This window comes from Camellia sinensis, chromosome 6, assembly GCF_055761805.1.
Source record: "Camellia sinensis isolate YWXY chromosome 6, ASM5576180v1, whole genome shotgun sequence".
Taxonomy (NCBI): domain Eukaryota; kingdom Viridiplantae; phylum Streptophyta; class Magnoliopsida; order Ericales; family Theaceae; genus Camellia; species Camellia sinensis.
In genome coordinates, this window is record NC_138966.1 from 13525447 (window position 1) to 13551725 (window position 26279).

General features: G+C 45.6%; 1 protein-coding gene across 1 annotated transcript; it reads left to right on the forward strand.

Moving 5' to 3' along the window:
- The first annotated feature begins 23030 nt into the window (after window positions 1-23030).
- LOC145792232 (uncharacterized) lies at window positions 23031-24449 on the forward strand. Its single transcript, XM_082873023.1, has 3 exons — window positions 23031-23563; window positions 23649-23747; window positions 23990-24449. The coding sequence occupies exons 1-3, from the start codon at window positions 23036-23038 to the stop codon at window positions 24272-24274; spliced, it is 912 nt and encodes a 303-aa protein (XP_082729149.1). The 5' UTR covers window positions 23031-23035; the 3' UTR covers window positions 24275-24449.
- Window positions 24450-26279: the final 1830 nt, after the last annotated feature.

Here is a 26279-nt window from a genome sequence, read left to right on the forward strand (position 1 = left end):
GTGTGATAGTTGCACTATGTGAACGGAGTGTGATGGATACGCTGAAAATGAACACAAAGTGTGATAGATGCACAATGTGAACAGAGTATGATTGATATACTAAATGTGAACACGAAGTGTGATAGATGCACTTAGTGAACGGAGTGTGATGGATACACTGAAAATGAACACAAAGTGTGATAGATGCACAATGTGAGCAGAGTATGATTGATATACTAAATGTAAACATGAAGTGTGATAGATGCACTTAGTGAACGGAGTGTGATGGATACACTGAAAATGAACACAAAGTGTGATAGATGCACTATGTGAACTGAGTATGATTGATATACTAAAAATGAACACAAAGTGTGATAGATGCACTCTGTGAACTGAGTATGATTGATATACTAAATGTGAACACGAAGTGTGATAGATGCACTTAGTGAACGAGTGTGATGGATACACTGAAAATGAACACAAAGTGTGATATATGCGCTATGTGAACAGAGTATGATTGATATACTAAATGTGAACACGAAGTGTGATAGATGCACTTAGTGAACGAGTGTGATGGATACACTGAAAATGAACACAAAGTGTGATAAATGCACTATGTGAACAGAGTATGATTGATATACTAAATGTGAACACGAAGTGTGATAGATGCACTATGTGAACAGAGTATGATTGATATACTAAATGTGAACACGAAGTGTGATAGATGCACTTAGTGAACGAGTGTGATTGATACACTAAATGAATGAAGTGTGATTGATACACTAAAAACGAACACAAAGTGTGATAGATGCACTATGTGAACAGAGTGTGATTGATACACTAAAAGTGAAAAGAGTGATTGATACACTAGATGAATGAAGTGTGATTGATACACTAGATGAATGTAGTGTGATTGATACACTAAAAGTGAACACAAAGTGTGATAGATGCACTATGTGAACAGAGTGTGATTGATACACTAAAAGTGAAAAGAGTGATTGATACACTAGATGAATGAAGTGTGATTGATACACTAGATGAATGAAGTGTGATTGATACACTAAATAAATGAAGTGTGATTGATGCACTAAATAAATGATCTTAAAACGGAACTTCTTTGAATGAACCGTACATACAATATCGTACGTTATTGAGGAAGAAACTTGATAGGTACAATGCATTACAATGCATGATGCTTAAGGAAAGCAATAAATGGACAAAGCGGCGCTTTAGAAAGCACCTCATGAGGCGAGTGGCGATGAACCACTCTACTCTAATGGGGATCTCCCCTCGTGATCTTCGAACACTTACCTTCAACTTACAGTACAAAGGCTCTGAAATGCTAACAAGGGTCCTTCACGTAGAACACTTGGGATGCCACTTTTCTTCCTGACCACATTCACAACTTTCCCTATTCTCCAACGGGGTGACAGACTAGGTTGGTTCAGTATCCAGAATTGAGGTGCATACATGCTATCTCAACCTATGGGGCTTCCATACAGATTTCAAGCCGAGGACACGCCTCTGGGTATTTAAACCAGACTTTAGTCTCAGAAATCCTGAACCTTTCTGTTCTAGGCATCAGCCATTCGAACTCTAGTTTCCACCGTCGCAGCTGGTCTCGTAGGAACTCATTGCAAACACAGCCAAGATGTCCCTGGCATGAAACGGTCCTCAAGGAGAGCACTTCTGATTGCCATCTTGGCTTGAAGCAGACTTGATCTTGAGCTTGAGGTAGAGGCACACTCATACTTCGGAGCATTGGCAAGACCTGAAGAGGTACATACGGAATGTAGTCCTGGAACTTTACTGAAGTCGAAACAAACTCAGATACCCGACATTTTCCTCTTTTGCTTTTGCTTTGCAGTCTGGAACTCATATAGCTTTAGATAGGTCCTGGTTTTACTGTTCTGACGTGACCTGGGTTGAACCCTGCGGTTTTATGAAAGAACGAATCTTGTTTTGCACAGATGTGGAGAATGGCACGGCACTCGGAGCGCAAAACGATTTTATTTTTGAATTGATAAATGAGCTTTTGACCGAGTATCGAGCCTACGACTGAACACAGCAAGACAACTCAACACAGAAATAAAAGACACACAACCTAAACACCACTCGACAAAGGAAAAACAAAGTAAAACAATCTAAACACATCGAGACACGCTCGGAACGACTCAAAGCAAGAATCGAGGCAAACAAAACAAAGGACACGACACACAGACGTGCACAGGGAGCCTGTTTCACCGGGTATTGTTCCCCACCCTCTCTCATCTGTGATCCTCACATCACTCGGCCCTCAAGCTCTATTTTTCTGAGAAAGCCCTTTTCTCACTTTTTCTCTCATCGCACATCTCTCTATTCTTCAATCTCTCATTTTTCATCCCTCCCCTGGGTGGTTGATGGATGAACAGCAAACTGTGGGCTCGTGCCCCTAGCATTCTGTCAGATTCTTCTTTTCCTGCGCGCAGCTAGTGAGTTCCTCTCTCAGAGGGGTTGTGCTATAACAGGATGTGTAGCAAATCTGCAGCTAACATCGGTTGATGATGCTCTGTCGGGGAGTTTGGACGTGTTTAGACCTGTCCAGATGAGGAAGTGGAATATCTTGCCCCATTCTAGTTCGTGCTTCGCACTTTGCTTGATACCTCGTTGCTTGGAGGATGTGAGAGCTTTCTGCCCTTTGTTGTGCCCTTTTCTAGCGAATACGGTGCCCTTTCCGACAAGTAGAGTGCCCTTTCTGGCAAGTATTTTGACAAAGGGGAAAAGACAGAACACCTGACTCAACTATGCCCCTAGTTCATCATTTCGACCATTTTTTTGTTTTTGGCTTTCTACTAAGACAATTGTGACCAAAATGAGAGTTTGATTAACATGCTTGTTCGATTTTCTGATTTAAAATCATGCAAGTTAGGCTATGAGCACTGAGAGTTTTCCTTTTTTGGGTCCAAGAAATGGTCCAGTTTTGAAAAATGGAGTACTTTTCGAGAAGATTAGTCAACCTCAGTAAAAATTCTCAAAAACTATTTTTGCAAACGACCACTGCTCAACGAGCACGGAACCTACTCTTGAGATGCACAACCTCGGACCCATAGCAATGGAAAATTTCCTCTTGTCTGAAGGACACTGCATGGCAACGGAAAGTTGCCCCTTGTTTGAAATGACACTGCGGCGTTTTGAATGGCAACGGAAATTTGCCCCTTGTTTGGATAGCACCGCAGCGCATTGTAGTCAGTCCTCAGAGCGACGAACACAACCAGACTCTTAGATACACAGAAGACAAAGATGACCAGAACCATCGCATGGACACAATCGAATTTGAAGTGTTTTACGGCTGGACTTCAGAATGAAGTTGCCTACGTATCCCAAAGATGGGAATCAAGCCTTACGTAGTTCGGGGTTAAGGTACACTCGGGTATTTAACCTCTCCTTTTTAGGCTCTAACTTTTGCCAAGGCGCCCGTTGCGGGTTTTCGACCTTGCGAGCTTTGTTCTTCTCTTTTTTTTTTTTTTCAATTTTTGTAGCTTTTCATTCTTTTTCATTCTTTTTTGATTTTCTTTTTTTTTTGTTTCTTTTCTTTGCATCTTTCTTTTTTTTGTTCTTTTGTTCTTTTCTCTTTTTTGTTCCTTTTTCTTCTTTTCTTGCTCTAACTTTTGCCTAGGTCGCCCTTCCAGGTTTTCGGCCCAGCGAGCCTCTCAAGGGTAAAAGTATAGCTTTGTCCATGTCAAATGGTTTTGAGATCCCGAAGTCATCTGAATCCAAGAGAATGGCTGTTGTTCGCTGACGATGCAAGAGTCCATCCAATGGAGAGCGAATTTGCCCCTAGTGTTTGTGGATAGGAACTCGGTTGTCCTTCAACAATGTCTTCTTCTTTCTTCCCTTCTGGGGTTTGGCATTCTTGTCGATCTTCATCTTGGACTCTTCGAGCACATTTGAAATTCTTGCCCCTAGTTCGAGGGGTGCTCCTGATCTAGCTTTGCAAGCTTCTTCTGATGAGGTCTGACCTTCTTGTCTGACTTTGGTGCCTCTTGTTCGAGGGCTGTTTCAAATCTGGACACACAGGCCTCATATCGCAGTTTACTGTTGAACACTCTGAATCCAAGGTCAAGGTTTGAAAGCAAGGGCTCAAGTCTCGAGGCTGAGAGCGATCTTAAGCTGCACAATCTCAAGAGCGATTCCACACAAGTCTTCGCAGGACTGCGCAAAACATTTTGTTTTTGAAAATTTTTAAGAAAGCGACAAATCGCTCGCGCTAAAGATAGTGTGAAACCAGTCTGGATCAAGCCAAGGTCCTTCTCAGTACTCACGCTAACAAGCATGATTTCATTCATTAAGGGGCTTAGCACGCCTCTCTTTCTCTCAATTGATCAAATTTTTGCAAAACCCGAGGAATTCCTTCCTCTTCGTTTTCACCGCAGTGTTCAAAAGGTTTTGAAAAACTTAGGTCCATGTAATGAATTCAAGGCACAAAAGAGCAGGTGAGATGCATTGCCGTTTCATTCAAATCTTCTGGCACAACTGGCACACGGCTGAAGCAAATACAAGAGTGCGACAATCACTGCTGTTTCATTGAGATCTGTTGGTACAACTGGCTCCTCAGTAGAAACAGACTCAAAGAAAGCAAAAAGACAAACACGAAACAAAGCAGTGATGTCCGAGGTAACACCCTTCGGGATCACCCGACCCCTATACAACAGGACTGACTCGATACGACAAGACAGACCTCAACTGACTCAGTATGAAAAGACTGACTGTAGACGCGCCCGCGGAGGGGGGCCTTATGCTACTACAGTTCGGACTCGCGATTTTTGTTGTCGCGGTTCTTAATCTGAACCAAAGAGTCCAAATCTGGCAAATCGTTTTGAGAAACAGATTTTTGAAAAAGTAGTGCCAAACATGGACTGCTTTGCCAGATACAGAGTCGCCACCTAAATATTTTTAAAATGGGGAAATTTAGGAAACCCTGACTCGGTGCCGAAGGCCACATGTCCGTCATCACCGGAGTTGTCTCGGCTCGGGAGCTTGGGTACGATCGGGGAAGGTCAGCTATGAGCACCCCCTTTCGCCCGGTCCGAAGACCGGCCTCTACTAATCATGATATCCGATTTTGAAAACATTACATGTTCTTATTCCATTTATTAGCCTAGAATTACTATGTTATGCGCGCAGCAAACAAGTATAGACTAGATTATCTAATTTGGAAATAAGCATTGCATATCCGTTTGTTTTGAAAACTGCTTTGGAATTTGCTACTCGCAAGTAGGCTAAAATACGGATTTCAACGAGTTTTTCCAACTCAAACAATCCAACCTCCACCCACAGTCATTCAAACAATTTTAATACATAAGCACTTAGCCGCATGGCAGGCATACTGTCATGGCAACACTCACACGCATGCGGGATGCTAAAGCATAAATACTTACATCGTACTCCGTGCCAAAACAGTAAACTAGTTAGCAAACATGCATGTCCTAGTTCATGTTGAAAATGGCTAATGCATCACATGCAAAAATGCAATCTAGGCAGGCTCGGCTAACCCTAAACATGGCATATGAAATGCGATCAATCACCACATATTCAATTTGTGAATTGAAGTACAGATGCAGTTAGCGTGATGTACCGAGCCTAATGCATGCAGTACAAATGCATGAATGCACGCATGCATAGCATAAGGTATGCTAAACTAAAGATGCCCTAATCTACCATCATAAGCAGGTAAATAAAAGGAAAGAAAGAAGTGGGGATTGGAAGACATACACACCACCCACACACACTTATTACAGATTTGCCCTCACTCAGAGGGACCAAATAAATATTACAAATTAATTAACTACGCAAGCTAATTAATATTACAAATTGCCTAATCGATTAAGCAGCTAACTAAGGCTAGAAAAAATAGTAAACCGCCTCGGGAGGAGGGCTCAATGCAATGCATGCCCGGTCCCGCTCGGAAATGCGCCGCCATGCATAGGCTGCCTCTGTTTTCCTTCTTTACTCCTCTGGAGGCTGCCAAAACTTCAGGACTACTTCCTTGGGTTCTGGGAGACATCACCGGCTGAATGGAATTTCCACCGGCAGTGTGGTGGTGGCCACCGGCACAAAATGAAGCTATCGGCAGATAAATTATTGCCGGTCGGCACTTTACAATGCCGGTCGGCAAATAAAGCCTGCAGAACCTGCAACTCACAGCAACAGAGGGCAAGGCAAAGCATGGCAGCACAATTCAAAGCATGTATGCACCACTCATGCCCCTTATCATGTTTGTGACTCAAACGGACATGTGCCTCGATTCTCGGACCACCAATCACACATTTCCATGCATGATGGCCCAAGGAATCAAGTATGCAATTTTCATGTCAAATGCATGCAAACCAATCAACCAAACAAGGCCCAATTCCTATCATTAAGTCAAGGAACAAGGCATGCATGCAAAATGCAATGCAACCTAGGCATGCAAGCTAAGGATGCAACATGGCATGGCGATACACTTATGCAAGCATACAAGCAAACATGAGGTAATGCTAACCAATGAAAGGGTGGTCTTAAGCATGGTTTAGGCAGCTCTAATAAGGCCTAAAACAAGGGCCAAAGTGCTACAATGAGGGACCAAATACACATGCACACATACATATGTTGAAAGGCCAACACTTAGGCACAAATTGAACAACTCTCAAGCACACTTGCAAGGGGGAATCATGGACAATTAACATGCATAGTAAGCATTGAAAATCATGTCATAAAATGATGCCAAATCATGTTAAACAAGACAAGCAAATGCATGCAAGCATGGTCCAAGTACTTGAGGCAAGTTATGAAGCTTGGAAGCATATTTATCACAACAATCATGGCATGCATTAAACCACTAAAAACAGGTTTTTAGCATGTTAAAACAAGGCCAAAGGACTACTTAGATGGCATCTAAGTGGCTCAAATTTAGAGGCATGCACAAGTGCCAAAACAAGGAGCATTGCTACACAAGCTTATGAGGCATTAAAGATGCATTCAAGGCAAACACATAGGCATGAAAATGGGACTGAAATAACATGTAGGGTGACCCCAAATCACCAAATCAATGCAAAGATGTCATACTATACATGCACATACTTAAGGCCAACAAGCCAAAATGCAAAGAGGCTATATGATGCATGCCAAGATCAAACCAAACGACTATGGACAGACCTAAAACATGTCAAAATAGGCACAAATGCTTCACAAGACTAAGCCTAAAACATGCTTGAACAAAGGCTAACAGCCTAAGGCACATTAAGGCATAAACATGGCATTACATGGAAACTATGCTAAGCATGCATGGAGTACCAAAACCAATCTAAAATCATGTTATATTATGGAAAAATAAGCATGAAAAATAGCCTATACATGCTTAACACACACTCAAACATAATGCTCTCTCAAGAGGCCAAAACATGCCCTTTTCAAGGACAACAAGGAGAGGGGGTGACCCTCTCCTTCTAGAGACTTCAAGGCACCATCTCCACCACTGAAATCCCTCAAGATTTCAGTGGTGAAGAGGCCCAAACACCAAAGTCCCGAAACTAGTACAAAATAGCACAAAATAAGGCCTTTCAAGGCCTAAGAGGGGTCAAACACCCTCAAATCACAAAACACCCTTAATAAACAATCAAGAGGGTCTAAAAACAGAAATTTTTTGTATTATACACCAAGCTCAAAAACGAATTTAAGACAGGTAGAAATAAGGTGCAAAAATGGGGAATAAAGATGTTAGTTTCTTACCCTTGATGACCCCTTTACAAATGGTGCTCCAATGACCCTCCTTGGCTTGAATCCAACACCAAAACTTCAAAATCAGTCCTTTAGAACCTCAGTTCCAAGAGGAAGGTGAAACACTAGGTGCTTGTGTACAATAGTATGGACTAAAACACACACAAGAGCACAAAAGAGAGGGAAAGAGAGATAGGATGTGTATCTAACCCTAACCCTAGAACTCAAACCCTAACAATGGCTGTCTAAGCTCTCAAAATATCTTAAGTCTCTAACCCCTTAAGCTAAGAGACCCACCCCTCCCTTTATGGCACTTCTTGTCTTGTAAAGCTTACAAGACAAGCTTCATAAGAGGGAGATCCCTCCATACACGTGTATGGAGGGGAGCCAAAAGCAAGACAGTTGTCTTAAAATATCTGCAAAAGCAGATGCACAGTAGTCGGCCGGCCAAAAATGCCATCTTGGCAAAAAAGAGTGCCGACCGGCACTAAATAGTGCTGACCGGCAACAAATAGTGCCGGCCGGCAATATAAATTGCCGGTGGCAGCAAAAACCAGCCAGTGGCCTCTAACCACTGCCGGTGGTGGGTGGGGATGGTCTACAAGCCCTACCCTGTCTCTCCAAGGCAAAACACAAGTGTTCGGTGTGAAACCAGACACTAAACGGTCGAGTTCGGAGATCCTGAGGCAAGGCGCGCGAGACGAGGCCTCCGGGAACTCCAAACGAACACAAACATGGATAATCACCGAGTGTTCAAACGGTGACGTCCAAGTCTTGAGGACGGTCAAAAATGGGGCGTCTACAGTTGCCCCTCTTTGACAGAACTCGAAAGTCATAACAATGACGGGAGTGAATGTCAAAGCCCAGAGACGACCCATTTTTGACAAGGCCGAAGACTTAGACAAACATGCGAGACAATCAAGATATGCGCCCGAAGGCAGGGGCAAAATGCAAGACAATGCACAGAGCCGGACATAACTTATGATCATGCAAAGAAAGCTGTAACGAAGCATACATGCGACAGTTTTAAGCCAACATACACCGAACTACACTACAATGCAGAAAGGATGTAAGAGAATTATGCAATTCTCAATACGTCTCACTCGGGAGATACAATACCTGTGCGGCTCGTCTGGTTGCACCAGCCTCAAATGAACCGTACATACAATACCGTGCCTGAAAAGAAAACAAACTTAAAAGGTACAATATCGTTAGCAACATGCATAGTAGTATACTCGAAATGCGTGACAGCGCAAAGCAAGTGGGGAGCATAACAATGCTGTGGAAATACAAACATGTAAGTGGAGCATGCGGTCTACGCCGGTAACGAAATTGATCATAAGCATGCGGTCTACGCAGGTGATGAAAACAATAATGCGGTCTACGCAAGTAATGAAATTGAACAATGATGCGGTCTACGCAATCAAAGCATGCAGTCTACGCAATCAAAACATGCGGTCTACGCAGGTAATGAAAATAATAATGCGGTCTACGCAATCAAAACATGCGGTCTACGCAGGTAATGAAATTAATAAAAATGCGGTCTACGCAATCAAAACATGCGGTCTACGCAGGTAATGAAATTAATAAAGATGCGGTCTACGCAATCAAAACATGCGGTCTACGCAGGTAATGAAATTAATAAAGATGCGGTCTACGCAATCAAAACATGCGGTCTACGCAGGTAATGAAATTAATAAAGATGCGGTCTACGCAATCAAAACATGCGGTCTACGCAGGTAATGAAATTAGTAATGCGGTCTATGCAAGCAATACATGCGGTCTACGCAGGTAATGAAATTAATATGTGGTCCACGCAATCAAAACATGCGGTCTACGCAGGTAATGAAATTAATATACGGTCTACGCAATCAAAACATGGGTCTACGCAGGTAATAAAATTAATATGCGGTCTACGCAAGGAAAGAAATTGAACAATTATGCGGTCTACGCAAGCAATACATGTGGTCTACGCAGGTAAAGAAATTGAACAATAAATATGCGGTCTACGCAAGGAAAGAAATTGAACAATTATGCGGTCTACGCAAGCAATACATGCGGTCTACGCAGGTAAAGAAATTGAACAATAAATATGCGGTCTACGCAAGGAAAGAAATTGAACAATTATGCGGTCTACGCAAGCAATACATGCGGTCTACGCAGGTAAAGAAATTGAACAATAAATATGCGGTCTACGCAAGGAAAGAAATGATTACAAACATGCGGTCTACGCAAGCAATACATGCGGTCTACGCAGGTAAAGAAATTGAACAATGAATATTCGGTCTACGCAAGGAAAGAAATTGAACAATTATGCGGTCTACGCAAGCAATACATGCGGTCTACGCAGGTAAAGAAATTGAACAATAAATATGCGATCTACGCAAGGAAAGAAATTGAACAATTATGCGGTCTACGCAAGCAATACATGCGGTCTACGCAGGTAAAGAAATTGAACAATAAATATGCGGTCTACGCAAGGAAAGAAATGATTACAAACATGCGGTCTACGCAAGCAATACATGCGGTCTACGCAGGTAAAGAAATTGAACAATAAATATGCGGTCTACGCAAGGAAAGAAATTGAACAATTATGCGGTCTACGCAAGCAATACATGCGGTCTACGCAGGTAAAGAAATTGAACAATAAATATGCGGTCTACGCAAGGAAAGAAATGATTACAAACATGCAGTCTACGCAGGTAATGTAATTAACATGCGGTCTACGCAAGTAAAAAAATGATTACAAACATGCGGTCTACGCAGGTAATGTAATTAACATGCGGTCTACGCAAGTAAAGAAATGATTACAAACATGCGGTCTACGCAGGTAATGTAATTAACATGCGGTCTACGCAAGTAAAGAAATGATTACAAACATGCGGTCTACGCAGGTAATGTAATTAACATGCGATCTACGCAAGTAAAGAAATGATATGCGCAAAACCGCGCAACGGAATGCAATGCACAAAACAGCGTGACGATTTGAAATGCACAAAACAGTGCGACGGTTCGAAATGCACAAAACAGTGCGACGATTTGAAATGCACAAAACAGTGCGACGGTTTGAAATGCACAAAACAGTGCGACGGTTTGAAATGCACAAAACAGTGCGCCGATTTGAAATGCACAAAACAGTGCGACGGTTTGAAATGCACAAAACAGTGCGCCGATTTGAAATGCACAAAACAGTGCGCCGATTTGAAATGCACAAAACAGTGCGCCGGTTTGAAATGCACAAAACAGTGCGACGGTTTGAAATGCACAAAACCGTGCGCCGATTTGAAATGCACAAAATAGTGCGACGGTTTGAAATGCACAAAACAGTGCGCCGATTTGAAATGCACAAAACAGTGCGACGATTTGAAATGCACAAAACAGTGCGACGATTTGAAATGCACAAAACAGTGCGACGGTTTGAAATGCACAAAACAGTGCGATTGATATGCGATACACATGGGGCAACTTTTGGATCTTGTAAAAGTCAAAAGGATACGAAAAGGATACACCTTGTATGAATTGGAGTGCCACGCACGGAGGCCGCAGTCCGAGGTCAAAACGGAGACCAATTGAGCGTCGGAAATGCACTTTCTTGCACCTTCTTGAGCTATGAAGACCAAAAACTTCTCAAATGGCCTAAACAAGGTTGTGGGAACACCACCGGCCGGAAGGGGAGGCCACCGGCTGTCCACCGGCTGCAAAATAACTCCATCGGCACAAAATACTGCCGGCCGGCACAAAATATTGCCGACCGGCAAAAAGTTGCTGATTCGGGGCAGTTTTGACTTTTCACTTCGGGTGTTTTAAAATAGGGCTTCAAACCCTATTTCCTCACTTCCCCACCGCCGAAAACTCTAACCCTCTCTCTCTAGAGTGTTTTTCTCTCATTTTTCGCCCGTTTCTTCGCGTTCTACGCCCGTTTCGTCGTCGGATTCGCGATTTTCTTCGCGTTTCGGACATTTTCAACCGATCACATTTTTGTTTCGGTGCCTCGTTTGGCGTTCTCGCCTTTTCGGGGTTTGTTCCCCTCGTTTTCCTCTTCATTCCCGTGCCTTTTCACATTCCGGCCTTCCCGGCCATTTTCGACCTTCTCGGGAGTTGACTTTTCGATTGACTCTTCGTATTCCGGCCCGATTTTCCTTCCTCCGGCCATTTTCTCATCATTTCCGATATGGCAGATGACATTCTACGTGGCGAGACTCCCCCGGACCACGAGATGGATCCCGGGGTCGAGCTCCTACCGTTGAGCGAGCGCCCGTTCGACCCGGCGACCTACCGACCGGCGATCCATGTTCTGCCCCCCGACGGCCTGCGTCAGTTCCGGAGCTTCGAGAGGCACGTGGCGCCTGAGCTACTACTGCGCGAGCCTACCTCCCACCTTTCCTTCAGTGTTTCCGAGGTAACTTTCTTTCTTCTGCTTTACTTTCCGCAATGTAGGATACAAAACTGTCATAGTTAGCTGTACTCTTTAACTACTTGAATTTGATATAACGTAGACTGTAGTTGACTGTAAACATACATACAACTGATATCTGCTTGAGACTGACACATGCACACACACTGCACTAGCCCTGAATCACTCAAACACACTGCACTCACTGTATTTCACTGCATACACACTGGCACCCAGTATTTGTCTGAATCTGTTAAATTTGCACACAATGCTATATCTGTTCTGAAACACCCAAACACGCTGACACATCACACGTTGTAGTTCACTGTAAACACACCGGCACCCGGTATTTGTCTGAATCTGTCAAACTTGCACGTATGCTACATCTGCTTTTTCAAAACTGCATTTTGAATGTTGTCTTGCAATTGTTATTTTCTGTTTACAAGAGGGTTCCCATACCATCCACGGGTATGGGAACACTGGTGCTCGGGAGTGGTACGATGAGCTCCCTGATGCAGTCCGACGCATCGTGGATCGAGCGGGTTTCGGCGCCTTCTGCCGAGGACTCTCCAGGCTCTCCACATGCAGACCTCTCCTTGCCGCTCTGGCGGAGAGGTGGTGGGACACCACGGATTCTTTTCACTTTTCTGCTGCAGGGGACATGACGATGACCCCTTAGGATTTCTCGATGCTCACTGGCATCGGGGTAGGGGGGGATCCGATCCCTTTTGACATCGATATGGATGAGTGGACCGCCGCTCAGGTCCATCTACTGGGGGAGGCCCCACCTCTTGCTCGTCCAGGCTTCGTGCGGTACTCCTGGTTCGAGGTACAGTTTCGGGTTCAGCCCGTGTTGGAGGAGGAGGCGCAGATGACCCAGGAGGACGTGGAGAGGTATGCTCGCGGCTTCCTCATGTTCCTGTTCGGGACTACCATCTTCGCCGATCGGGCGAACACCGTGCCTCTCTGCTTACTCAGCGCACTGGTGGACGTCCGGGACATTTTGCATTATGATTGGGGTGGCGCTGCTCTGGCCACCCTTTATGGATATATGAGCTCGGCTTCGCGCGGCAGCGGCCAGCTGCTCGGAGGCTATTGGCGGGCTTGGGAGGTACATTTCTTCTCCGCTTTTCATTTCTGCCCGATATTTTTTGTACTCTGTACACTGCACACACGGTAGTCTCCTCTATACTTGCTGTATACTGTACACACGGCACACACATACATTCTGCACAACACACGGCTTTGTCATTTCTGCTTTATTCTGTATATTCTGCTTTATCCGAATAGTCATACTGACATCTGTTTTGCAGTTGTGGGTTTACGCCTACTTTCCTAGGCTTGCTCCTGTACCTGTCGCGGAGACCCCTCTGGTTGTCCCCTTTTCACGCCGCTTTGACGGGAGATGCACCCAGCGGCCACGAGAGACTTTCGGCTTTTTTCGCCGATACTTCGACACCATTACCCCTGCTGAGGTATGTTTTACTTGCAGTTCATTTAAGCTTCGCTTTCCTACTGCATATTTCAATAACAGTAGATAACAAACTGTCTGTCACTTTCTGATCACTTGGCGGTCGTGGGCTCCGCTGCCAGCTGTGACTCGAGATCAGTTTGCCGGTGCCGATGAGAGCTCACGTTTCCGGATCTTGCTGGAGGGCTCGGTCTGTCGGGCTTGGTACCTGGGTGAGCGTTTCCTACGCCAGACCCTGGGGTTACCTGAGCAGATAGTCCCGGTTCACCCTCCTGCGGATATGAGGGAGACCGAGAGGCTCACCAGCGAGCAGATGGATGACTACACCATTGGCTGGGAGGAGGCCGGCTTCAGAGGCACCGGAGACTATTGGGAGTACGTGCAGACGTACCTGATGCGACCTTGTAACAGTGCCCGGGGAGGGGCCTCGCGCTACAGTTCGGACTCTCGATTTGTGTCACGGTTCTAAATCTGAACCAAAGAGTCCAAATCTGGCAAATCGTTTTGAGAAACAGATTTTTGAAAAAGTAGTGCCAAACATGGACTGCTTTGCCAGATACAGAGTCGCCACCTAAATATTTTAAAATGGGGGAATTTAGGAAACCCTGACTCGGTGCCGAAGGCCACATGTCCGTCATCACCGGAGTTGTCTCGGCTCGGGAGCTTGGGTACGATCGGGGAAGGTCAGCTATGAGCACCCCCTTTCGCCCGGTCCGAAGACCGGCCTCTACTAACCGTGATATCTGATTTTGAAAACTTTATGTGTTCTTATCCCGGTTATTAGCCTAGAATTACTATGTTATGCGCACAGCAAACAAGTATAGACTAGATTGCCTAATTTGGAAATAAACATTGCATATCCGTTTGGTTTGAAAATGCTTTGGAATTTGCTACTCGCAAGTAGGCTAAAATACGGATTTCAACGAGTTTTTCCAACTCAAACAATCCGGCCTTCACCCACAGGCATTCAAAACAGTTTAACACATAAGCATCTAGCCACATGTTAAGCATGCTGTTATGGCAACATTCACACTCATGCGATATGCTAAAGCAAAAATACTTACATCGTACTCCGTGCCAAAACAGTAAACTAGTTAGCAAACATGTATGTCCTAGTTCATGTTAAAAGTGGCTAATGCATCACATGCAAAATGTCGCTAAGATAGGCTCGGCTATCCTAAACATGTCATGTGAAAATGCACAATTATCACGTATTCAGTTTGAAAATTGAAGTATTGATGCAATTAGCGTGATGTACCGAGCCTAATGCATGTAATACAAATGCATGGATGCACGCATGCATAGCATAAGGTATGCTAAATTAGACGTGACCTAATACTAACCATCAAAGCAGGTAAGTAAAAGGGAAGAAAGAAGTGGGGATTGGAAGACATTCACACACCCACACACACTTATTACAGATTTGCCCTCGCTCGGAGGGACCAAATAAATATTACAAATTAACTAACTACGCAAGCTAATTAATATTACAAATTAACTAATTTAATTAACAAATTAAATTAAATTAATTAAAGCAGGAAAGCGTCTTGGGAAACGCGCCACCATGCGCAAGCTGCCTCTGTTTTCCTCCCTTTCCTCCTCTGGAGGTTGTCAAAACCTCAGGACTACATCCTTGGACAGAGGGGATCACCACCGGCTAGATGAAACTTCCACCGGCAGTGTGGTATGGCCATCGGCACAAAATAGGGCCTGTCGGCAGAGAAAAATGTGCCGGTCGGCACATTACACTGCCGGTCGGCAGAGTATTTCTGCAGAACCTGCAACTCACAGCGACAAAGGGCAAAACAAGGCATGGCAGCATATTTCAAGGCATGTATGCACCAACCATGTCTCTTATCATTGTAATGACTCAAAGGGACATGTGCCTCGATTCTCGGACCACCAATCACGCATTTCCATGCATGATGGCCCAAAGAACCGAGTATGCATCTTTGATTTCAAATGTATGCACACCAATCAAACAAATAAGGCCCAATTCCTATCACCAATTCAAGGAACAAGGCATGCATGCGAAATGCAATGCAACCTAGGCATACAAGCTAGGAATGCAACATGGCATGGCAATCAACTCATGCAAGCATACAAGCATGCATAGAGCAATGCAAATGGATGGCAAAGATGGACTTAAACATGAATTAGGCGACTCTAAAATAGGCCTAAAACAGTAGCCAAAAGTGCTAAAGAGTGAGAGCTAAATGGCATGCACACACACATGCTCATAAGGACCAACACTTAAGCATGAATCAAACAACATTCAAGCACACTTGAAAGAAGGAAACATGGACAAATTAGCATGCAACATGAGCCTTAAAATCATGTTATAAAATGATGCCAAATCAAATTATAAATCAAGTCAAGCATGCAACAAAAAGTCCAAGTGTTCAAGGCAAGTTGATAAGGCATTGAACTACACTTATCATGACCAAACATGGCATGCATTAAACAACTAAAAATAGATTTTTAGCTCATAACAAGGCCAAAGGACTCCTTAGATAGCATCTAAGTGGCCCAAATTCAAAGGCATGCAAAGGCACCAAAACATGGAACATTGCAAAACATGCTTTCAAAGCATTAAAGAGACATGCGAGGCAATCAAACAAGCATGGAAATGGGACTGAAATGACATATAGAATGATCCCAAATCACCAAAACAATGCAAAGATGGCATGCTACACATGCACATACTCAAAGCCAACAAGCCCAAATGCAAAGGAGCCTTATAATGCATGCTAAAATCGACCCAAACGACTATGGACAGATCTAAAACATGGCAAAATAAGCATATAACCTTCACAAATACAAGCCTAAAACATGCTCCAACAAAGGCTAACAACCTAGAACATGTTAAGGCACAAATAAGGCATTACATGGCAACTATGCTAAACATGCATAAGGTTCCAAAACCAACTTGAAATCATGTTATATCATGGATATATAAGCATGAAAAACAAACCAAACATGCTCAACACACACTCAAGCATAGGCTTCTTTAAGAGGCCAAAATGTGCCCTTTTCAAGGACAACAAGGAGAGGGGGTGGCCCTCTCCTTCTTGGGACTTCAAAGCATCATCTTTACCACTGAAATCCCTCAAGATTTCAGTGGTGAAGAGACCTCAACACCAAAATCCCGGAGCTAGCACAAAATGGCTCAAAATGAGGCCTTTTGGGGCTTAAGGGTGGTCAACACCCCTCAAACAACAAAACACTCTTAATAAACAATAAAGAGGGCTTAAAAAAAGAACTTTTTTATGTTATACAATAATCACAAAAACAGCTCTAAGATAGGTATAAAATTGATGCAAGAATGGGGAATAAAGGTGTAAGTTTCTTACCCTTGTAGTCCTCTTCAACAAGGATGCTCCAATGGCCTCCTTTGGCTCCAAATCAGTCAAGAAGCTCAAGAACAACCCCTTAGAACTCTAATCTTAAGAGGAAGGTGAAACACTAGGTGTTTGTGTGCAATAGTAAGGCACAAAACACCTAGTGTGCAAAATGGGAGGGAAAGAGAGATAGATTGAGTGTATCTAACCCTAACCCTAGAAAACCAGAGCTCTCCTCTGTCTTTTTTCTCTCAAAAATGTCTAAGCCTCTCTCTCTTTAAGCCTTAGAGAGAGCCCTCTCTATAAGCCTCTTGTAAAGCTTATTCAACAAGCTTTGCAAGAGGGAGATCCCTCCATTGTGTATGGAGGGGAGAAAAAGTTATACAGCTGTCCTAAAATATCTGCAAAAGCAGATGAACAGCAATCGGCCGGCAAAAAATGCCATCTTGGCCAAACAAAGTGCCGACCGGCACAAAAAAGTGCTGACCGGCAACAAATAGTGCCGACCGGCAAACTATTTTGCCGGTGGCAGCAAAAACCAGCCGGTGGCCTCTAGCCACTGCCGGTGATGGGTGGGGATGGTCTACAAGCCCTACCCTGCCCTTCCAAGGCAAAACACAAGTGTTCGGTGCAAAACCGGACACTGAACGGTCAAGTTCGGAGATTCTGAGGTAGGGCGCGAGAGCCAAAACCTCCGGGAACTCCAAACAAACACAAACAAGGATAATCACCGAGTGTTCAAGCGGTGACGTCCGAGTCTTGAGGACGGTCAAAAATGGGGTGTCTACAGTTGCCCCTCTTTGACAGAACTCGAAAGTCATAACAATGACGGGAGTGAATGTCAAAGCCTAGAGACGACCCATTTTTGACAAGGCCGAAGACTTAGACAAACATGCAATACAAATAAGATATGCGCCCGAAGGCAGGGGCAAAATGCACGACAATGCACAGAGCCGAGCATAACTTATGATCATGCAAAGAAAGCTGTAATGAAGCAAACATGCAACAATTTTAAGCTAGCATACCAAACTACACTACAATGCAGAAAGGATGTAAGAGAATTATGGAATTCTCAATACGTCTCACTCGGGAGATACAATACCTGCGCGGCTCGTCTGGTTGCACCAGCTTCAAATGAACCGTACATACAATATCGTGCCTGAAAAGAAAACAAACTTAACAGGTACAATATTGTTAGCAACATGCATGACAATGCAAAATGGATGAAAAACGAAATGCAATATATACAAAACAATGTATAAACAATGCAAATGCAGATGCAATGTAATTGAAACAATGCAAGCTACATGCAAAGCAATTGGATCGTGATCCAATCACGAGCGGTTCGAAACCACACCTATGTCAAATAGATTGATGGAGGTAACAAGTCTGTCTACCATAGAACGGTCAACTGAACTATGAGTATTGTAGACAGACGCAAGAACAAGTATTGGGTGGAATGACACAAGTGGGGAAACAACTCGCTGGAGAAAGGACTACGATCCTAATGCCGGATGCAAAAATTACACTACAATGTAATGGGTGGATATGGCACGCAGGCCAAACCAAATCTTGCCTAGGAAAGGCATGCATACATACAAGCCATGTGTAACACAGAAAAGGTGCCGCAACCCTCAACCAACATATCAACGTGGAATCGGCGCGATACACATACAGAACTGTGTTCTAACATGAAAAGTAAGGGCACATACCAGACCAAGCTCAACATGGAAAGGCGCAAGCCAAAGACGGAAGGTGATGCAATGAATGCATGCAATATTACAATGCAATATTTACAAATATGCAATGGAATGGATACAATGGATATGGCCTACAAGCCACACCAAATCTTGCCTAGGAAAGGCATGCACACATACGAGCCATGTGTAACACAGAAAAGGTGCCGCAACCCTCAACCAACATATCAACGTGGAATCGGCGCGATACACAAGAACTGTGTTCTAACATGAAAAGTAAGGACACATACCAGACCAAGCTCAACCTGGAAAGGCGCAAGCCAAAGGCGGAAGGTGATGCAATGAATGCATGCAAACTACAATGCAAATGCAAGACAATGCAAATATGCAATGACTATGATTGCAACTTTCCCTATCTTACCAACAGGGTGATATACTAGGTTGGTTCAGTATCCAGAACTGAGGCGTAGACATGCCGCCTCAACCTATGGGGCTTCCATACAGATTTCAAGCCGAGGGTAAACCTCTGGGTATTTAAACCAGACTTTAGTCTCGGAACTCCCGAACCTTTGCGTTCTAGGCATAAGCCGTTCAAACTCTAGTTTCCACCGTCCCCGTTGGTCTTCTAGGAACTCATCGCAAGCACAGACAGGTGGCTTTACCAGACCACCGAAAGTCGTTCGGGCACGACAAACACCGAAGGAATTGCACCTTCAGAGGATTTAAGGTCTCCTAGACCGGGATGCAAAATGTATGCATGACAATGCATGTTTTGTTGTTTTTTTTTTTTGAAATGCAAATGATGTATGAAATGCATGTTGCATGAGATGCGCGACAACACGCGGCTTAAGATATGTACAAAGCAATAGTGTGCACACCAATGCAATAAAGGTCTTGCACCTTCCAAGGATTTAAGGTCTCCTAGACCGTACGTGTTTAAGGTCTCGCCAGACCACGCGCGTTTAAGGTCTCGCCAGACCAGGGGTATTTACAAGACGCGTGACAATGCGCTGAAGGTTTCGCACCTCCAAAGGATTTAAGGTCTCCTAGACCGTGCGTGTTTAAGGTCTCGCCAGACCGTGCGTGTTTAAGGTCTCGCCAGACCATGCGTGTTTAAGGTCTCGCCAGACCGGGGGTATTGCACGACGGTATGATGCGCAAAATAGCGCAATGCGTTAGGCAACGCGAGTGCACAAGACAGTGCGATGGAATGCATGCAAAATGCAATGAGATGCGCAAAACAGCGCGAACAATTTTGAAATGCACAGAACAGTGCGATGCGCAGAACAGCGCGAGGTTTGAAATGCACAAGACAGTGCAATGCGCAGAACAGCACGAACAATACAATGCACTAACAAGTGCAATGCGCAGAACAGCGCGAACAAAATACAATGCACTAACAAGTGCAAGTAAGGTGCGCAAGATAGCGCGAACAAAATACAATGCACTAACAAGTGCAAGTAAGGTGCGCAAGATAGCGCGAACAAAATACAATGCACTAACAAGTGCAAGTAAGGTGCGCAAGATAGCGCGAACAAATGCAATGCACAAAATAGTGCGATGCGCAAAATAGCGCGAACAAAATACAATGCACTAACAAGTGCAATGCCAAGTGTGACGTGCATGCCACACGGAGTGTAAATGGGCTTAAATGCGCAACAACGCACGTATTCCGGAATGCATGACAATGCATGGAATGGAAATGCAATGATGATGCATGAGAAATGTGCACGACAATGCAAAGGGGTGCGTGTTGCAACGCATGTAACACGTGCATAACAATGCAAATGTGTGGCGCGTGACAGCGCGATGTAATGCACCGAAGTAGTGTGATGAGTTCGTGCAACACACATGGGGCAACTTTTGAATTCAAAAGGATACAAAAAGGATACACCTTGCACGAATTCGAGTGCCACGCACTGGAGACACGGCCCGAAGTCAAAACGGAGGCCGGTTGAACATCGGAGATGCACTTTCTTGCACTTTCTTGAGCTATGAAGACCCAAAACAACTCAAAAGGCCTAAACAAGGCTGTGGGAACCCCACCGGCCGAAAGGGGAGGCCACCGGCTGGCCGTCGGCACAAAAATAATTATATCGGCACAAAAAAGTGCCGGCCGGCACAAAACATTGCCGACCGGCAAACAGTTGCTGAATCGGGGCAATTTTGTCTTTTCACTTCGGGCATTATAAAAATAGGGCTTGAAAACCCTATTCTTCACTTTTCCACCGCCGAAAATTCTTGCCCTCTCTCTCTAGAGTGCTTCTGTCTCATTTTTCGCCCGTTTCTTCGCGTTCTACGCCCGTTTCGTCGTCGGATTCGCGTTTCTCTTCGCGTTTCGGACACTTTCCACCGATCACATTCTCGTTTCGGTGCCTCGTTCGGCGTTCTCGCCTTCTCGGGGTTTGTTCCCCTCACTTTCCTCTTCATTTCCGTGTCCTTTCACATTCCGGCCTTCCCGGCCATTTCCGACCCTCTCGGGAGTTGACTTTTCAGTTGACTCTTCGTATTCCGGCTCGGTTTTCCTTTTCCGGCCATTTTCACACCACTCTCTACATGGCGGACGACATTCCACGTGTCGGGACTCCCCCGGACCACGAGATGGACCCGGGGTCGAGCTCTTACCACTGAGCGAGCGCCCGTTCGACCCGGCGACCTACCGGCCGGCGATTCACGTTCTGCCCCCAGACGGCCTGCGTCAGTTCCGGAGTTTCGAGAGGTACGCGGCCCCTGAGCTACTGCTGCGTGAGCCTACCTCCCACCTTTCATTCGGCACTCCCGAGGTAACTCTTCATCTTCTGCTTTACTTTCTGCAATGTAGGATACAAAACTGCCATAGTTAGCTGTATTCTTTAATTGCTGAAACCTGATATGCCGTAGACCGTAGTTGACTGTAAACATACATACAACTGATATCTGCTTGAGACTGACACATGCACACACACTGCACTAGTCCTGAATCACCCAAACACACGGCACACACTGTATTCTACTGCACACACACTGGTACCCAGTATTTGTCTGAATCTGTTCGATTTGCACACATGCCACATCTGTTCTGAAACGCCCAAACACGCTGACACAGCACACGTATTTTTCTATAAGCACACCGGCACCCGGTATCTGCCTGAATCTGACAAACTTGCATACATGCCATATCTGTCTTTTCAAAATCGCATTTTGAATGTTGTCCTGCAATTGTTGTTTTCTGTTTGCAGGAGGGTTCCCATACCATTCGCGGGTATGGGAATACTGGTGCGCGGGAGTGGTATGACGAGCTCCCTGATGCGGTCCAACGCATCGTGGATCGAGCGGGCTTCGGCACCTTCTGCCGAGGGCTCTCTAGGTTGTCCACCTGCAGACCTCTTCTTGCTGCTCTGGCGGAGAGGTGGTGGGACACCACCGATTCTTTCCACTTTTCTGCCGCAGGGGATATGACGATGACCCCTTATGACTTCTCGATGCTCACAGGCATCGGGGTAGGGGGTGATCCGATCCCCTTCGACATAGCGATGGATGAGTGGACCGCCGCTCAGGTTCATTTACTGGGGGAGGCCCCTCCGCTAGCTCGCCCAGGCTTCGTCCGCTATTCCTGGTTCGAGGCACAGTTCAGGGTCCTGCCCGCATTGGGGGAGGAGACTCAGATGACCGAGGAGGACGTGGAGAGATATGCTCGGGGCTTCCTCATGTTCCTTTTCGGGACTACTATCTTCGCCGACCGGGCGAACACCGTGCCTCTCTGCCTTCTCAGTGCACTGGTGGACGTCCGAGATATTCTGCACTACGATTGGGGCGGCGCTGCTCTGGCCACCTTATACGGATATATGAGCTCGGCTTCTCGCGGCAGCGGCCAGCTGCTCGGAGGTTACTGGCGAGCTTGGGAGGTACATTTCTTCTCCACTTTTCATTTCTGTCTCGTACTTTCTGTACTCTGTATACTGCACACACTGCGGTCTGCTTTACACTCACTGTATACTGTACACACGGCACACACATACATTCTGTTTTACACTGACTGTACACTGCTCACACTGTACACTGCACACAATACACTGCACAACACACGGCTCTGCCATTTCTGCTTTATTCTGTATACCCTGCTTTATCTGAAGGTCATACTGACATCTGTTTTGCAGTTGTGGGTTTATGCCTACTTCCCTAGGCTTGCACCTGTACCAGTTGCGGAGCCTCCTCCGGCTGTTCCTTTCTCGAGTCGCTTTGACGGGGGATGCACCCGGCGACCTCGGGAGACATTCGGCTTCTTCCGCCGATACTTCGACACCATCACCCCCACAGAGGTATGCTTTACTTTCAGTTCGTTTAGCTTCGCTTTCCCACTGCATGTTTCAATAACAGTAGATAACAAACTGTCTGTTACTTTCAGATCACATGGCGGCCATGGGATTCCTTGCCGTCGGCGATGCGGGGTCGGTTCCCTGGTGCTGAGGAGACCTCGCGTTTCCGGATTCTGCTAGAGGGCCCGGTCTGTCGGGCTTGGTACCTGGGGGAGCGTTTTCTACGCCAGACCCGCGGGTTACCTGAGCAGATAGTCCCGGCTCACCCTCCTGCAGAGATGAGGGAGACCGAGGGGCTGACCCCTGAGCAGCTGGATGATTACTCCATCGGCTGGGAGGAGGCCGGCTTTCGAGGCACCGGCGACTATCAGGAGTACGTGCGGACGTACCTGATGCGACCTTTGAGCGGTCGTCGAGCAGAGGGGGCCAGGCCTGTAGCATCGGCGGCTGGGGCCGGAGCAGGAGCAGGGGCTGGATCTTCGAGGAGGGCCCGAGTCCGTGGCAGGGGCGGAGCGCGGGGAGGACGAGGAGCTGGCTGGCCTGCCCTGCCTGCTGTACTGACTTTCCAGGGGCAGGGTGGGGCGACCTATCAGATCCCCTTCGCCCCTCCACCAGCTGGGCATGAGTTCACTGACATCCCCGACCTTCCGCCGGTATGTATCACTGCACTTCGTACAGTTATCTCACTTCAGTTTACTGATATTCCACAGAATACTAATGCATCTGATACCTTTGCAGGCTTCTCCTGAGTACACCCGTCAGTCGTTGGCGATGAATGCCTCGATGATGGGGATGCTCCAGCGGACATTTGACCTTCTGGCTGTCTACAGCATACCGGTATGTCCTTCTGACACTGGCCTCAAACCATTCATACACTGCTTCGCATAATCTGATTCACGGCACAACACCTGATACACTGATCTCACTGTATCTGAGCACTGCATACACTGCATTCTGCACTAAACTCTGTACTGACAAACTGCTCACGGCATTCATACACTGTATCCATACACTGCATTCTGCACTGATAAACTGTCTACAGTATACTGATGCATTTCACTTTTTGTGTGCTTTTTCAGCCTCCCTTCCAGATTCCCATGGCAGGAGGTGCTCCAGCCAGACCTTCTGTCCCTGCCCGGGGGAGAGATGAGGAGGGCAGGATATTTCCCCGCACTAGGGGTGGGCGTACTCACGTCGGGAGCAGCTCGCGGGCTCCAGTCCCGGACGATGACGACGACGAGGAGTCAGAGGCGGAGGCAGGGTCGTCGGAGGAGGAGACCGCAGACGGTTCTAGCTCGGGCTCTGATGACGACGCTGTTGATGCTCCTGGACCTTCGTCCAGGAAGAGGGCCAGGACGGACTGACGGCCCTTGGAGTGATCGACACAGATGCAGATTTTTGTTATCTTTTCTTTCTTTCCTTGTACTTTTCTTTTTGGTTGGTAGATAGATTACCTTGTACTGCCACAGGCAGGTTTTGTTTCCAAAGCTTGTACATTTGAAAAAGATAATGAAATGAAACGAAACGAACTTTTTATCTGAAAAAGTGTTTACATTTACACATTTCATGCATTGCATCGCATCTCATCATGTTACACCTCAATGTAAATGGAATTGATTGGTTGTCTGAAAATTGAACACTTGCACTGTAATAATCAGATAACTTAAACAGCTAACAACCGAAACAACCCAAGCAACCCACTGCCTGATTCTTAGACACACAGCCCTTACTCTGTTGGGGATTGATCTGCATACAGCCCAAAACACAGCATTCAGTTCATTCTGCACACTGCAATTCTCAAACAAGACAGCCCAATCTAATCAGGACGGACCTCAAAGATGGAACCGGTTGGAGTCGGAACACGTTCCAATGTAGAGAATGGCACAGCATTCTGAGCATAAGCGATTTTTGAAATCGAATAAGGGTTTTTCAAACCGGGATATCGAGCCTACCACTGAACAGAGCGGAAAGGACTCAAATATAGGTACACGACCTAAACACAACGAGACACGCTCGGGAAAGACTAAAAACAAAAGACGAGACCGTCAAATGAAAGAGACACGACACGCAGACGCGTAACCAAAGATGGGGGACCTCGGACCACGAGGAGCCAGTTCAATCTGGGTATTGTTTCCCACCCCTTCTTATTTGTGATTCTCACATCACTCAATTCTCAAGCTCGGATTTTCTCTCGAAACCCTTTTCCTCGCTTTTCTCTCAACTTACACCTCTCTATTCTTCATTCTCTCATTTTTCATCCCTCCCCGGGGTGATTGATGGATAAATGGAAAGGTGCGGGTTTATGCTCGACACCGTTAGCTCACGGCTATTCTTCGGGCAGGCAGAGTGCTCTTCTGGCAAGTACGTCGATGACGGGGGAGAGACAGAACGCCTGGCTCAACTGTGCCCCTAGTTCATCATTTTAACCATTTTTTCGTTTTTGCTTTCTACTAAAACGGTTTTGATCGAAATGAGAGTCGGATTAACGTACTTGTTCGACTTTTGTTTTGAAAAGCATGCAAGTCAGGCAGCAAGCACTGAAAATTTTCCTTTTAGGTCCAAGACAATGGTCCGGTTTTGGAAAATGAAATAGTTTTCGAGAAAATAGTCAACCTCAGTAAAAATTTTCAAAAACTATTTTTTAAACAGCTGATGCTCAACAAGCATGGAACTTACTCTTCGAGATGCGCGACCTCGGATCGGAGGCAATGGAAAATTGCCCCTGGTTTGAAGGAGGGTGGGAGGCAACGGAAAGTTGCCCCTAGTTTGAAAGGCGGCTCACAGCGGCTCGTGGCAACGGAAAGTTGCCCCTTGTTTGGGATGGTGCCGCAGCAATTCACAGACAGTCTTCATTGGCGGTGGTCGAGCTCTTAGACACAGCGATGACGAAGACGGTCACAACACATATATGGACACAGTCACCTTGAAGGGTGTTGGCCACTGGACTTTGGAACGAAATTGAAACCATTGCATGGACTGAGACGCTTATGAAAGCGTTGGGGGCTGGACTTCATGATGAAGTTGCCTACGTATCCCAAACATGGGAATCAAGCCTTACGTAGTTCCGGTTAAGGTCCACTCGGGTATTTTAACCTTCACTTTGTTTGGCTCTTATTTTTGCCAAGGCGCCCAATGCGGGTTTTCGACCTTGCGAGCTTCTTTTCATTTTCTATTTCTTTTTCATTTCTTTTGCATTTTTCTTTTTCTTTTCTTTTTGGTATCTTTTGTCTTTTCTTTTCTTTTCTTCTTTTTTTGTATTTTTCTCTTGCTCTAACTTTTGCCTGGGTCGCCCTTCTGGGTTTTCGGCCCAGCGAGCCTCTCAAAGGGTAAAAGTGTAGCAAGTCCATGCCAAATGGTTCCTGAACTGGA

What these genes read in the sequence shown, in the direction of transcription:
- LOC145792232 (XM_082873023.1), top strand. Translation starts at nt 23,036, where the DNA reads ATGCGGGGTCGGTTCCCTGGTGCTGAGGAGACCTCGCGTTTCCGGATT. An exon ending in ACATCCCCGACCTTCCGCCG is followed by an intron (nt 23,564 to 23,648) that starts GTATGTATCACT and finishes ATACCTTTGCAG; the next exon opens with GCTTCTCCTGAGTACACCCG. An exon ending in TGGCTGTCTACAGCATACCG is followed by an intron (nt 23,748 to 23,989) that starts GTATGTCCTTCT and finishes GTGCTTTTTCAG; the next exon opens with CCTCCCTTCCAGATTCCCAT.